At 38.3% G+C, this 12,149-nt stretch overlaps 1 protein-coding gene across 8 annotated transcripts in view; it reads left to right on the top strand.

Moving 5' to 3' along the window:
* Positions 1–12,149, top strand: part of LOC126262232 (cap-specific mRNA (nucleoside-2'-O-)-methyltransferase 2) — a 275,061-nt gene that overhangs the window by 165,266 nt on the left and 97,646 nt on the right. For all 8 annotated transcript variants that reach the window (XM_049958694.1, XM_049958697.1, XM_049958700.1 and 5 more), the window contains one exon: positions 9,471–9,629. In XM_049958694.1, coding sequence (XP_049814651.1) covers positions 9,471–9,629 — 159 coding nt within the window. The remainder of the gene's footprint in view (positions 1–9,470; positions 9,630–12,149) is intronic.

Below are 12,149 nucleotides of genomic sequence, written 5' to 3'. Positions count from 1 at the left end.
GGCACAACTTGACAAGAAGAAGGGACTGGTTGGTAGGACATGTTCTGAGGCATCAAGGGATCACCAATTTAGTATTGGAGGGCAGCGTGGAGGGTAAAAATCGTAGAGGGAGACCAAGAGATGAATACATCAAGCAGATTCAGGAGGATGTAGGGTGCAGTAGTTACTTGGAAATGAAGAAGATTGCACAGGTTACAGTAGCATGGAGAGCTGCATCAAACCATTCTCTGGACTGAAGACCACAACAACAACAACAACTACTACTACTACAATTTTTTCCTAGTTATTTTTCTAAAATTTTACCCCAATTTTTGTTTGAAGATTTTACTATTCCTTTTGCCCTGATTCCATTTTATTTTCAAGGCATGAAAAGATGTGGGCACAGGTTGTCTGTTGACACACTTGGATCTACAATTACTCCCATTGTTGTCCAACTTCTGTATTGTATACCACCTGTATTGTTTTTGCATCCCCGTAGATCATATTCAAGAATAATATAATTTATTTCTTATTTTTCTTGAAATCTGACATCCATTTGTGACAAATTCTTCATTTATGTGGCCCTGTGGCTACTTAACAATTTCTGAGTGTATTTTCGTTCTGTCATTGTTGCTACAAGAAAATGTGTTTTTTGCACTAGACGCATTTCACTTTATTGAAGTAAAGCATCATCAGTGGTCTGTAATTACAGATTTATAATCTGATTTTTTTTTTTTTTTAAGATCGAAAAATTCATTAACAATATGTTGCTTTTTTTACTTATGGTAATTTCCTCTTGGTTTCCCACCTACATCAGGAAATGTTGTTGGCTAGCAAATCGTTGGAGTTTTTCTTTGTTAGACACTGATGCTTGTAGTTTAATTTTTAGTTGCTCTTGCAGAATTACGCAGTTCTCATGTTTTACACTGCACAGTTTTTCACACATCACTTTTTATACTTGTAAGTAGTATACTTTTACCGTAAGTTGCATCTACATCTACATCAATACTCTGTAAATAACATTTAAGTGCCTGGTAGAGGGTTCATAGAACCACGTTCACAATTCTCTATTATTCCAATCTCGTATAGCGTGGAAAGGAATTATAAAGCAGCCACGGGCATTATGGCCCCACAAATAAAGAATTTGTCACAATGGAAGAAACAAACACATATATCTTTCTGTACGAGCTTTGATTTCTCTTATTTTATCACGGTGATCATTTCTCCCTATGTAGTTCGGTGGAGAGAGTTCCTGGTTGAAACTTCGTGAGAAGATCCTGCTACAATGATAAACGCCTTTGTTTTAATGATATCCACCCCAAAGCTTGTAACATTTCAGTGAACTCTCTCCCATATTTTGCTGTGATACAAAAGATGGTGCCCTTCTTTGAACTTTTTCGATGTACTCCATCAATCCTATCTGGTAAGGATCCCACACCACGCAGCCGTATTCTAAAAGAGGACAGACAAGTGTAGTTGTGGGTCTCCTTAGTAGATCTGTTACATTTTCTAAGTGTTCGGGCAATAAAGTGCAATCTTTTGTTTGGCTTCCTCATAACATTTTCTACGTGTTATTTCCAATTTACATTGTTCGTAATTGTAATTCCTAAGTATTTAGTTGCATATACGGCCTTGGATATACGGCCTTGGATTAGACTGATTTACCGTGTAACTGAGGTTTAACGGATTCCTTTTAGCACTCATGTGGATGACCTCACACTTTTCATTATTATAGCCTGTGCTGGGAAATTGGCTGCCACATGGTATTAATTTCTTAACCGCTTCATCTTGCATATAGAGACTCCCCGTCTTTCTGATGATGTTCTGAGTATGATCATAATACAGTTTTTAGCACATCACATAACCCAATAGTAGTGACAGTTTATATTGCTAATCTTCAACATTAAGTACTACAATAGCATTTCCTTCATTGGGTTGCAAGACAACCAAGTCCTCATCCTCACACTATAAGCACAGACACTATAGTTTGTCTAATCTAATGTTAGATTTTGGTAGTTTTACTTTTCTTAGACTGTGACTAACAACTGACTTCCCTTCTTCTGCCTTACCATAGAAGTGATGCCTTGTAGACTGTTCTTTTCCACTGATGATATGTAATATCAGCAGCTGCCATGAATAAGGATGGAAGTTGAGTCCTTTGGACAGTGGTGAAACAGAGGTGTCATCAAGCTCCTTAGTAAAAGATTAGCCATGGTTCTATGAGCCTTATCAGCATTTGAAACTGCTTATCCATGAGTTAAAATTACTACAGTGTTTAGCTTTCACCCTGTTGCAGCACCTTCCCATTCCCAATCAAATGATTAGCTTGAAGATAAAAATATTGGGCTTTTTGCAGTTGCATAAAGTTCATACTATGTTTTCCGCATGCTCTATTTCGTGATAATGTGACTAGCCTTCATTAAACTTCTATTCACTGCAACAGTTTAAATATGGTGCTTGACTGCAACAGTTTAACTATAGTGCTTGACTGCAACAGTTTAAATATGGCGCTTGACTGTATCAGAGCAGTGGATTACCTCTTTGTCCTGGCAGCATTGTAAAAATATAAAAGAAATCGGCAGCTGTTAATGCTTGTTGCACAGTTTCTCTGTCTGCTGCACGCTGCATATTATGTCCTCCCTGTAGAAGAAAGTTATTCTGTGTCTTTCGCAGGGGCATAACTTGATGAAATGTTCCTTGTTTGAAGCCGCCTTGGTTTATCTCAGTTAACGTGGCTTAAAACTTCGGCAAAGGATGGGGATACACTGTTAGTAGTACATGGAGGTTGGCCTTGGACACCAAATAGGTAGGCAAAAAAACATTTGACCATAACAAGTCGGCAGGATTGGCACTTGCGAATATGGGACCGACACCTTGTGCCTGCTGCATTGTTACACCCATGATGGACAGATGCTGTGGAAGGCTGCTTAGTTCACCTTTTACATCTACAACTGCATCTGCATTCACACTCTGCAAACCATTGTGAAGTGCATGACAGAGCGTATGTTGTGTCTAGGAATCCTGCATACTCAGTTTGCTAGAGAAGCAATCAAACAACTCGTATTAATGAGTTTTATTCCAAAAATACAGTTACAATACTTAACTTTGATAGATGTGTCACAAGCAAAGGGTGATATTCAAAATAATCAGTCTTCTTCAGAATAGACAAACAAAAGTCTGTGCTACGTAGAGAGTACTAATGAATAGGCTAGGATGCGTCGGCAATGAAGTGGCTAACATTGAAACTGTTGTCAAAGTGGGCTGCCACCAGTTGGGCGTAGAATTTCTGAGAATAGCTTCCACCTATTCTTCAAGTATAAGCCAGTTCAGTTTCTTCAGCATCTCCATGACACTCTCCACAGCTCAAATGAACCTGCCCCACTTTGTATATGTTCAATAAGCCCTGTTAGACCTATTCGGTACGGGCCCCACATACTTGAGCAATATTCTATGTTGGGTGCCATGTGTTTTTGCAAGCAACCTCCATTGTAGACTGACTGCATTTCCCTAGTATTCTACCAATTAACTGAAGTCTTGTCACCTGCTTCATGCATGACTGAGCCGATTTGATGGTTCCATTTCATATCTCAGTAAACTGTTGCACCAAAATATCTGTATGAGTTGAACAATTCAAATTGTGACTCACTGATATTGAAGTCGTACAGTTGTGACTCATTGGTATTGAAGTCATAGGATACAGTCTGTGTGTGAGCCTGTGCATGTGGGGGGCAGGTGCGCGTCCACATGACACGCATAATTTTAAATTTCTCAGTATTTAAGGAGGAAAGTCAGCAATTTTTGCATCACCTAGAAATCTTATCCAGGTCTGACTGAATATTTGTGTAGTTTCTTTCAGACAGTATTTCATTGAAGATAATTGCATAATCTGTGAAAAATCTGGTTACTGTTAATATTGTCTGCAAGATCATTAAAGTAAAACATGAACTTCGAAGATCATTAAAATACAACGTGAACTGCAAGTGTCAACACATTTTTGTAGCACACACCTGAAGTTAATTATACATGTGCTGATGACTCTCCATCCAAGATAAAATGCTCTATCCTGCCTACTAAGAAATCATCAAATCTTTCTGAAGTTGCTTGATATCCCATATTATCATATTTTGGTTAATGAGCTTAGCTGTGGTAGTGCACCAAATGTTTTTGGATATCAGGAAATACTGCTCTGACCTGACTGTGCCTCGATCCACAACTTTCAAGATATCATGTGAGAAAAGTGCACATTGAGTTTCATATCATGGACATTTTCAGGAGTCCATGCTGATTGGCATGGAAAAGGCCCTGTTGTTTGAGATTCTTCATTACATATGAGCTCAGATTGTGCTCTAAGATTGTGCAACAAATAGATAGTAGTTTTGTGGATCACTTCTGTTACCCTTTTTGTAGACAGATGTGATCTTTGCTCTCTTCTAATCACTGTGCACAGTTTTGTGTTCAAGAGATCTATGTTATATTATTGTTAAAATGGGCTAATTCAGCCACAAAGTTGGTATGAATTCTGATGGTGATTTCTTTAGAACCTGGACTTTATTCAGTTTTAGTGATTTCTGCTATTTCTCAACACCACTTACACTAACATCTATTTCACTCATCTTTGCAATGGTTTAACAATAATTTGTAAAGGAACATTTGAAAATGAAGCTCATAATTCCAGTTTTTGCTTTGATAACCTCAGTTTCTGTTCCTGTGAGGTTATGGACTCTAACTTCGGTACTACTTACAGCCTGTATAAACAGCTAGAATTTGTTTGAGTTTTGTGAGAGATCTTTTAGTAATACTTTGCTGTGGTAGTCATCAAAAGCTCACGCATTGCCTGGTTGACAGCCAAATGTGTTTCATTGAGCATCACTGTTTATAGTCCTGCATTTTTTTACAGCTACTATGCAGCTGAGCCGAAACAAGGCCCCGGGAGTAGACGACATTCCATTAGAACTACTGAGGGCCTTGGGAGAGACAGTCCTGACAAAACTCTACCATCTGGTGAGGAAAATGTATGAGACAGGCGAAGTACCCTCAGACTTCAAGAAGAATATAATAATTCCAATCCCAAAGAAAGCAGGTGCTGACAGATGTGAAAATTACCGAACTATCAGTTTAATAAGTCACAGCTGCAAAATACTAACACAAATTATTTACAGACGAATGGAAAAACTGGTAGAAGCCAACATTGGGGAAGATCAGTTTGGATTCCGTAGAAATATTGGAACACGTGAGGCAATACTGACCTTACGACTTATCTTAGAAGAAAGATTAAGGAAAGGCAAACCTACATTTCTAGCATTTGTAGACTTAGAGAAAGCTTTTGACAATGTTGACTGGAATACTTTATTTCAGATTCTAAAGATGGCAGGGGTAAAATACAGGGAGTGAAAGGCTATTTACAATTTGTACAGAAACCAGATGGCAGTTATTAGAGTCGAGGGGCATGAAAGGGAAGCAGTGGTTGGGAAGGGAGTGAGACAGGGTTGTAGCCTCTCCCCAATGTTATTCAATCTGTATATTGAGCAAGCAGTAAAGGAAACAAAAGAAAAATTCGGAGTAGGTATTAAAATCCATGGAGAAGAAATAAAAACTTTGAGGTTTGCCGATGACATTGTAATTCTGTCAGAGACAGCAAAGGACTTTGAAGAGCAGTTGAACGGAATGGACAGTGTCTTGAAAGGAGGATATAAGATGAATATCAACAAAAGCAAAATGAGGATAATGGAACGTAGTCGAATTAAGTCGGGTGATGCTGAAGGAATTAGATTAGGAAATGGGACACTTAAAGTAGTAAAGGAGTTTTGCTATTTGGGGAGCAAAATAACAGATGATGGTCGAAGTAGAGAAGATATAAAATGTAGACTGGCAATGGCAAGGAAAGCGTTTCTGAAGAAGAGAAATTTGTTAACATCGAGTATTGATTTAAGTGTCAGGAAGTCGTTTTTGAAAGTAATCGTCTGAAGTGTAGCCATGTATGGAAGTGAAATATGGACGATAAATAGTTTGGTCAGGAAGAGAATAGAAGCTTTCGAAATGTGGTGCTACAGAAGAATGCTGAAGATTAGACTGGTAGATCACATAACTAATGAGGAGGTATTGAACAGAATTGGGGAAAAGAGGAATTTGTGGCACAACTTGACGAGAAGAAGAGACCGGTTGGTAGGACATGTTTTGAGGCATCAAGGGATCACAAATTTAGCATTGGAGGGCAGCGTGGAGGGTAAAAATCGTAGAGGGAGACCAAGAGATGAATACACTAAGCAGATTCAGAAGGATGTAGGTTGCAGTAGGTACTGGGAGATGATGAAACTTGCACAGGATAGGGTAGCATGGAGAGCTGCATCAAACCAGTCTCAGGACTGAAGACCACAACAACAACATGCAGCAATCTCTGTTTCTTTAGAAGTTTCTTTACACAAGTTGTATACTGTGAAGGGCCATTCCCATCATGAACTGTTCTACTTAGTACATATCTATCAAGTGCATGGTCAACTGTTCCTTTAACCCTGAGCCACAGTTCATGCACATGTTCTTCTCCAGAGCTAAAAGTTCTGATTTCTGTACTGAGATACAACACTACTGCGTCTTTATCTAATTTACTGAACATATTATACTTCAGCTTATTTTAATTGTACTTTGTATTCCCTGCTTGTATGGTAATTGAGCCCAGCAACATGTAAGGTATATACATTAAACATGTTGCCTATCTGGACAGTCATACCTCCAGAGGATGCTTGTGGTGAATGTTGAAGATTTGAGAATTTTATTTCAGCTGATTATATTGAAAACTGGGAATATTTTATTCTATGCATATGTTCTTACAGAAAATTTTGAAGTGCATGTACTCAATTGGTAAGGCTTTTACAGCTCTGAGCAAGGTCACTGTAGAAATTGATGTTTTACCTTACACGATGATGCAGCCTTAAGTTGGCATCCCTCCTAATTTTTCTTGAGCAAAACCATGCTCATGTAATCTGCACTGTTCTTTGTGATTACTCCAATATTACTCATCAGCTTCTTGACAAAATTTAATTTTTCACCACTAACCCCTGCCCATCATGCTATACACATGCTTTCAGTTTCAAATATAGAAAAAGATTGTACTATGCGGTGTTTTGTGACCAACTCACTTTGAGTATTCAATCAATTTTTTCAGTGTGAATGCCTATCTGACAATTTGACTGAACCACCGTGTTTAACAAAGTTTAGACTTATCACTCAGTTTAGTGCCTGATTTAGTAACCAACAATTTGAATGACTAGGCATTACACAGTATTTATGTTTCTTATTGTGTGTTTATTTAGTTTTCCTGTCAGTTTGCAATAATAATTTTGTCCTGGATGCATTCCTGAAAGATGGTGGAATATCTCTTAGGATGTTTTACAGTTAAATGCTATGAACAAGATGGAAGGTACAAGAGCTGCCAGCTGATGACGCTACTGTTACTGCAACAAATGTGTCAATATTGGGTATCACTATGTTATATATTCACCTGTAGCTGGCTTAATGTGTGGAGAATACACTTGTAACTAACATTTTAGTTACTGCTCATTTTCTAGCCACACTGTATATCTTATCTATTTCCAGTTATCAATTTGTGTCCCTCCCCCACACCCCCCCTCATCCGCCTGTTTGTGTCAGTGTGACAAACCATTCATAAACAGACAGTATCACTGTGGTTGTAGGTGTGTGTACGTAGATGTCTGTATGGTTGAGTTTAAAAATGTGTTTTCTGACACTGGAAAGAGAGTTGAAGCCGTAAAGTTAGCTAAATCTCTGGCTGTTACATGTTTCTAGGTTCTACACACTCACAGTGATAGATAGGTTGTTGTCATTCCTCATATTTATTTACAAATTTATGTTTCATTGTTACTATTACCTACCCATTATCATTAGTTTTTTTCCTATCAGCTTTCACTTCAGGTTTTTTATCTTACATAGCACTACTAATTCCCTGTTTTTTGTTTCATTCTTCCTTTCGATCATTATTTTACTTCCGGAATTTGCTTGCTTCTCATGCTTATTAAGCATATACTTAAGACCAAGTTTCAGGCCATCATCTTTTTGATTAAAAGAAACCCTCTACTGCATAATGTTATATTTATTTTTAATTTCACATTTCACTGTCAGAATGAAGCTGAATATTGGGATATGCTGGTAAAAGCTACAGGGTGTTGCATAATGCTATTTGTTATTTTCTGTGGTATCTTTTTGAATTTCTTTTGTATTGTAGTATCTGTGTGACTCCAATTAAGATGCTTTTTATTTTGTAAGAGCAATATTATGAAATGGAAACTGCAGTCTCAGGCAACTGAAATTACACTGAGAGTGTGGTTTCAGTTGCCTGAGACTGCAGTCGTGTGTGAGTTGCATTTGGTGGGGGGGGGGGGGGGGGTGGTTGTCATCCATTGTTGATAAAGGCCTTAATGGCTGAAAGCTTTATTTGTGACAGTCTTTTTGTTGAGCCTATCTGTGACTCAACACCTCCACTATATGGTGAATAGCAACTTTCCTTTTCATAATATTGTTACAATCAATCCTCGATTTTCCATTGTTTGATTTTTATAAGAGCATGAAGATTTTACTGTTAATGATTCAAAAATATTGCTCCCCAGTGGGTTTGTTAGTGATAGAGTCAGAAACATACAGAAGTTGTATGCTCTCTTCTGTTCAGTGATGTTGGTTTCATATGTTATCATTGTATGTGGTAATCAGTGTTGGAGATACATAGATTCTTGGAATGTATTAAGAAAAGTAACATTTGCAGTAATTAATACGTTGGCTTATACAGCTGGCTCACAGTCAGTTATAAGTTTCAAGTCCATTATTACATTGACGGCTGTGAGACAGACTGAGGAGCTATAGCTTATTCTTAGTGTTTCTTCTTCTCTGTTAGTAAATAGCATGACATTTTACATACAGTTGGAAAGCTGAGCAATTGTTCAATTTTGTGGCATACCACACACTCGACTGCTTTTGCCAGTTACAAGCAATCATTTTCATGTTGTATTAAATATATCCCCTCAATTCCATCAAGAAAACACCCTCCAGAAATTGTATAGTGTGTTAAACAAGAAGGAAGAAAACTGAAAAATGTTTAGTGGCATTGCATATGCCTGTATTTTTTCAGGTATACCACACCAACAAAACCTTAAACAGTGTTATCTTCACTCCTCATCACTTCAACAAATAGTAAGGGTAGATTTATAAAGAATTCCTACCAAAAAAAATTATAATTTTGAGAAAGTGTAAAAGACAACATATTCTGATTTTCATAAATTTAAGTAATAATTATAGGGTTGAATATGGGGAAAAGTATTGATAAGTCAATGGGTTAAGGTTATGTATTTAGCACAGATACTCCAGTAAAAGTGCGTATGTAAGATTATTCCTAACTCACCTCTATTTTGTGCTGATGTGATGGTTTCTTGTTTCAGTGATTCAGTCACATAATTTCTTTTATTGTTTACAAATGATAAATGTTTTAGGTAGCAGTTATTGAAAGGAACATAGCCGTGTTTGAAGGCATTGATCAGCCCTTTGAATTCAATTGGAAACTACGAGATATGGTAACAGAGCACTATATTGAGCACTGCAAGTTGACCAAATTAAAGGATGATGACTATATTGTTGGAAAGCATAAGTTGGTAAGATCATATCTTTTATTTACTACTGTTAATGGTGTCAAAAATTCATTTTCACAACCAGTCTTTCACTCTGCTGCAGAAAGTACGCTGATATGAAATTTGATATTAGATTAACACAATTTCTTGGACTGGAACTTGAAGCGCAACCATAATTTTCAATCTAAGGATCATGTCCAGAATGAATTTTCCACTCTGCAGCAGATTGTGCACTAGTATTAAGCTCTGACAAATTAAAACTCTGTGCAGGACTGTTAACTTGACCTAGGACTCTTGCATTAGGTGGGAGGTTATGACATTGCAGCTGCAATGCAGTTCATGAGGCATGCATAAATATGAAGAAGCTTAAAGTTAGTATGTGATGCAACAGAACCTTTATGGAAGACTGGTTTGTGTCACCACATTATTGATGTACCAGTTTTCAGTCAGTTTATGATCAGAGAACACAAAATGGCAAATTGATAATTACTTTTTAAATTTTTGTTTATCATTTTTCCCCTCCATTGATAGTTTTGTTGTATAGAATAGCAATGACTCACCTGTCGACAGTTGTTTGGGGTTGCAGGAGCGATTAGAATTGAAATTGGTGTGGATTACAGATGATAGTCTGAGGGACAGTTAAGTAGAATACTGAAAAATTGATTCAGACAGGCATGAATATGTATTAAACATATGTTATGCAAGTACGAAACCAACAAATGTCACAAGGCTCCTAGTATTTCGAAAGACAATAGTTTGGAATATGCGTATCACCAAACAAAGGTGGTCTTGTCATCCACTCTTAAAAAATTTAAAAATCCTATCCATTCCTTTGCTGTACATATGTGAGGTTTTGATTTTCTTCTATAAAAAGCAACGTACACATGAATTTTTATTTTTCCAGCAGAACTACAGGATTTGCCGCAGTATAAATTTCAAACATACAATAAACTGTTTAAAATAAAACTCTAAATGTTCAAATACCGGAGTAATGGATGTTAAAAATTTACATAAAATGAAAAGGCAGTAAGGTACTCTGTATGGAGCTTTATTCATTGACAAGATTTCTGTTCGCTCTTCTAGTGGGGAAAGTGCTACTACTCTATTGAAGAATTCGTGGGTTATTGTTTCACAGTTTGAACAAGAGAGTTTATAGAAAAAGTGAGCATTTTATAGGTGTATCATAGTAATGTACATAAAAGTAATGTAAAACTTATTGTATTTCTCTTTAAAAAAGTTATTGTTGTCAATCTTGATGTAATCATTCTGCAACAAACCAAATCAAATAACAATATTAGGAAAAGGATAGTTGCTACTCACCTTATGGTGGAGATGCTGAGTTGCAGGTAGGCACAAAATAAGACTGTCAAACAAAGCTTACGGCCAAACAGGTGTTCATAAGAACACACACACACACACACACACACACACAGTCTCTGGCTGTCAAGGCATGACTGCGAGCAGCAGTGCATGATGGGAGAAGCAACTGAGTGGGTGGGAGTAAGGAAGAGGCTGGAGTGGGGAGGGGGGAAGGATAGCAGGGTAGGGGCGGGGGACAGTAAAGTGCTGCTTGTGGGAGCATACCAGGACAAGGTGGGGAGAGGCTATGGCAGCAGGTTGCAGATGGGAGATTAGACAGAGGGCGAGGGGAGGGGGGCAGCTGTGGAAAAGGAGAGAAGTAAAAAGACTGTGTGTTGGTGGAATAGAGAGATGTGTAGTGCAGGATTGGGAACAGTGAAGGGGACGGGTGTGTAAGGACAATGAGTGACAAAGACTGAGGCCAGGAGGGTTACAGGAACATAGAATATATTGTAGGGAGAGTTCCCTTCGGCACAATTCAGAAAAGCTGACATTGGTGGGATGGATCCAGATGGCACAATCTGTGAAGCACACATTGAAATGAGGAACATCATGTTGGGCAGCATGCTCAGCAACTGGATAGTCCAGCTATTTCTTTGCCACAAGTTAATCCATGATCATTCATGTGGGCAGTTGGCTTCTTGGTTGTATGCCCACATAGAATGTGGAACGGTGGTTGTGACTTAGCTTGTAGATCTCATGACTGGTTTCACAGCTAGCCCTGCCTTTGATGGGAGAGTTGATGCCTATGACTGGACTGGAGTAAGTGGCAGTGGGAGGATGTATGGGGCAGGCCTTGCATCTAGGTCTACTGCAGGGATATGAGAGCCCTGAGGCAAGGGGTTGGAGTAGGTCTTGTGTAGAGGCATACAAGGATAGCGTGTAGATTCGGTGGGCGGCAGAATACTACTGTGGGAGGAGTGGGAAGGATAGTGGGTAGGACACTCCTCATCTCAAGTCACGATGAGAGGTAGTCGAAACCCTGGTGGAGGATGGGATTCAGTTGCTCCAGTCTTGGGTAGTACTGAGTCATGAGGGGAATGTTACTCTGTGACCAGATGTTGGGACTCTGGAAGGTAGTAGGTGACAAGAGAGATAGGCAAGTGAGATCTGTTTTTGTACAACATTGCGAGGATAATTATGGTCTATGAAGGCCTTAGTGAGACCCTTGGTGTATTTCAATAG

The sequence above is a fragment of the Schistocerca nitens genome, chromosome 6, assembly GCF_023898315.1.
Source record: "Schistocerca nitens isolate TAMUIC-IGC-003100 chromosome 6, iqSchNite1.1, whole genome shotgun sequence".
Classification (NCBI taxonomy): Eukaryota; Metazoa; Arthropoda; class Insecta; order Orthoptera; family Acrididae; genus Schistocerca; species Schistocerca nitens.
This window is presented reverse-complemented; position numbering and strand designations above follow the sequence as displayed.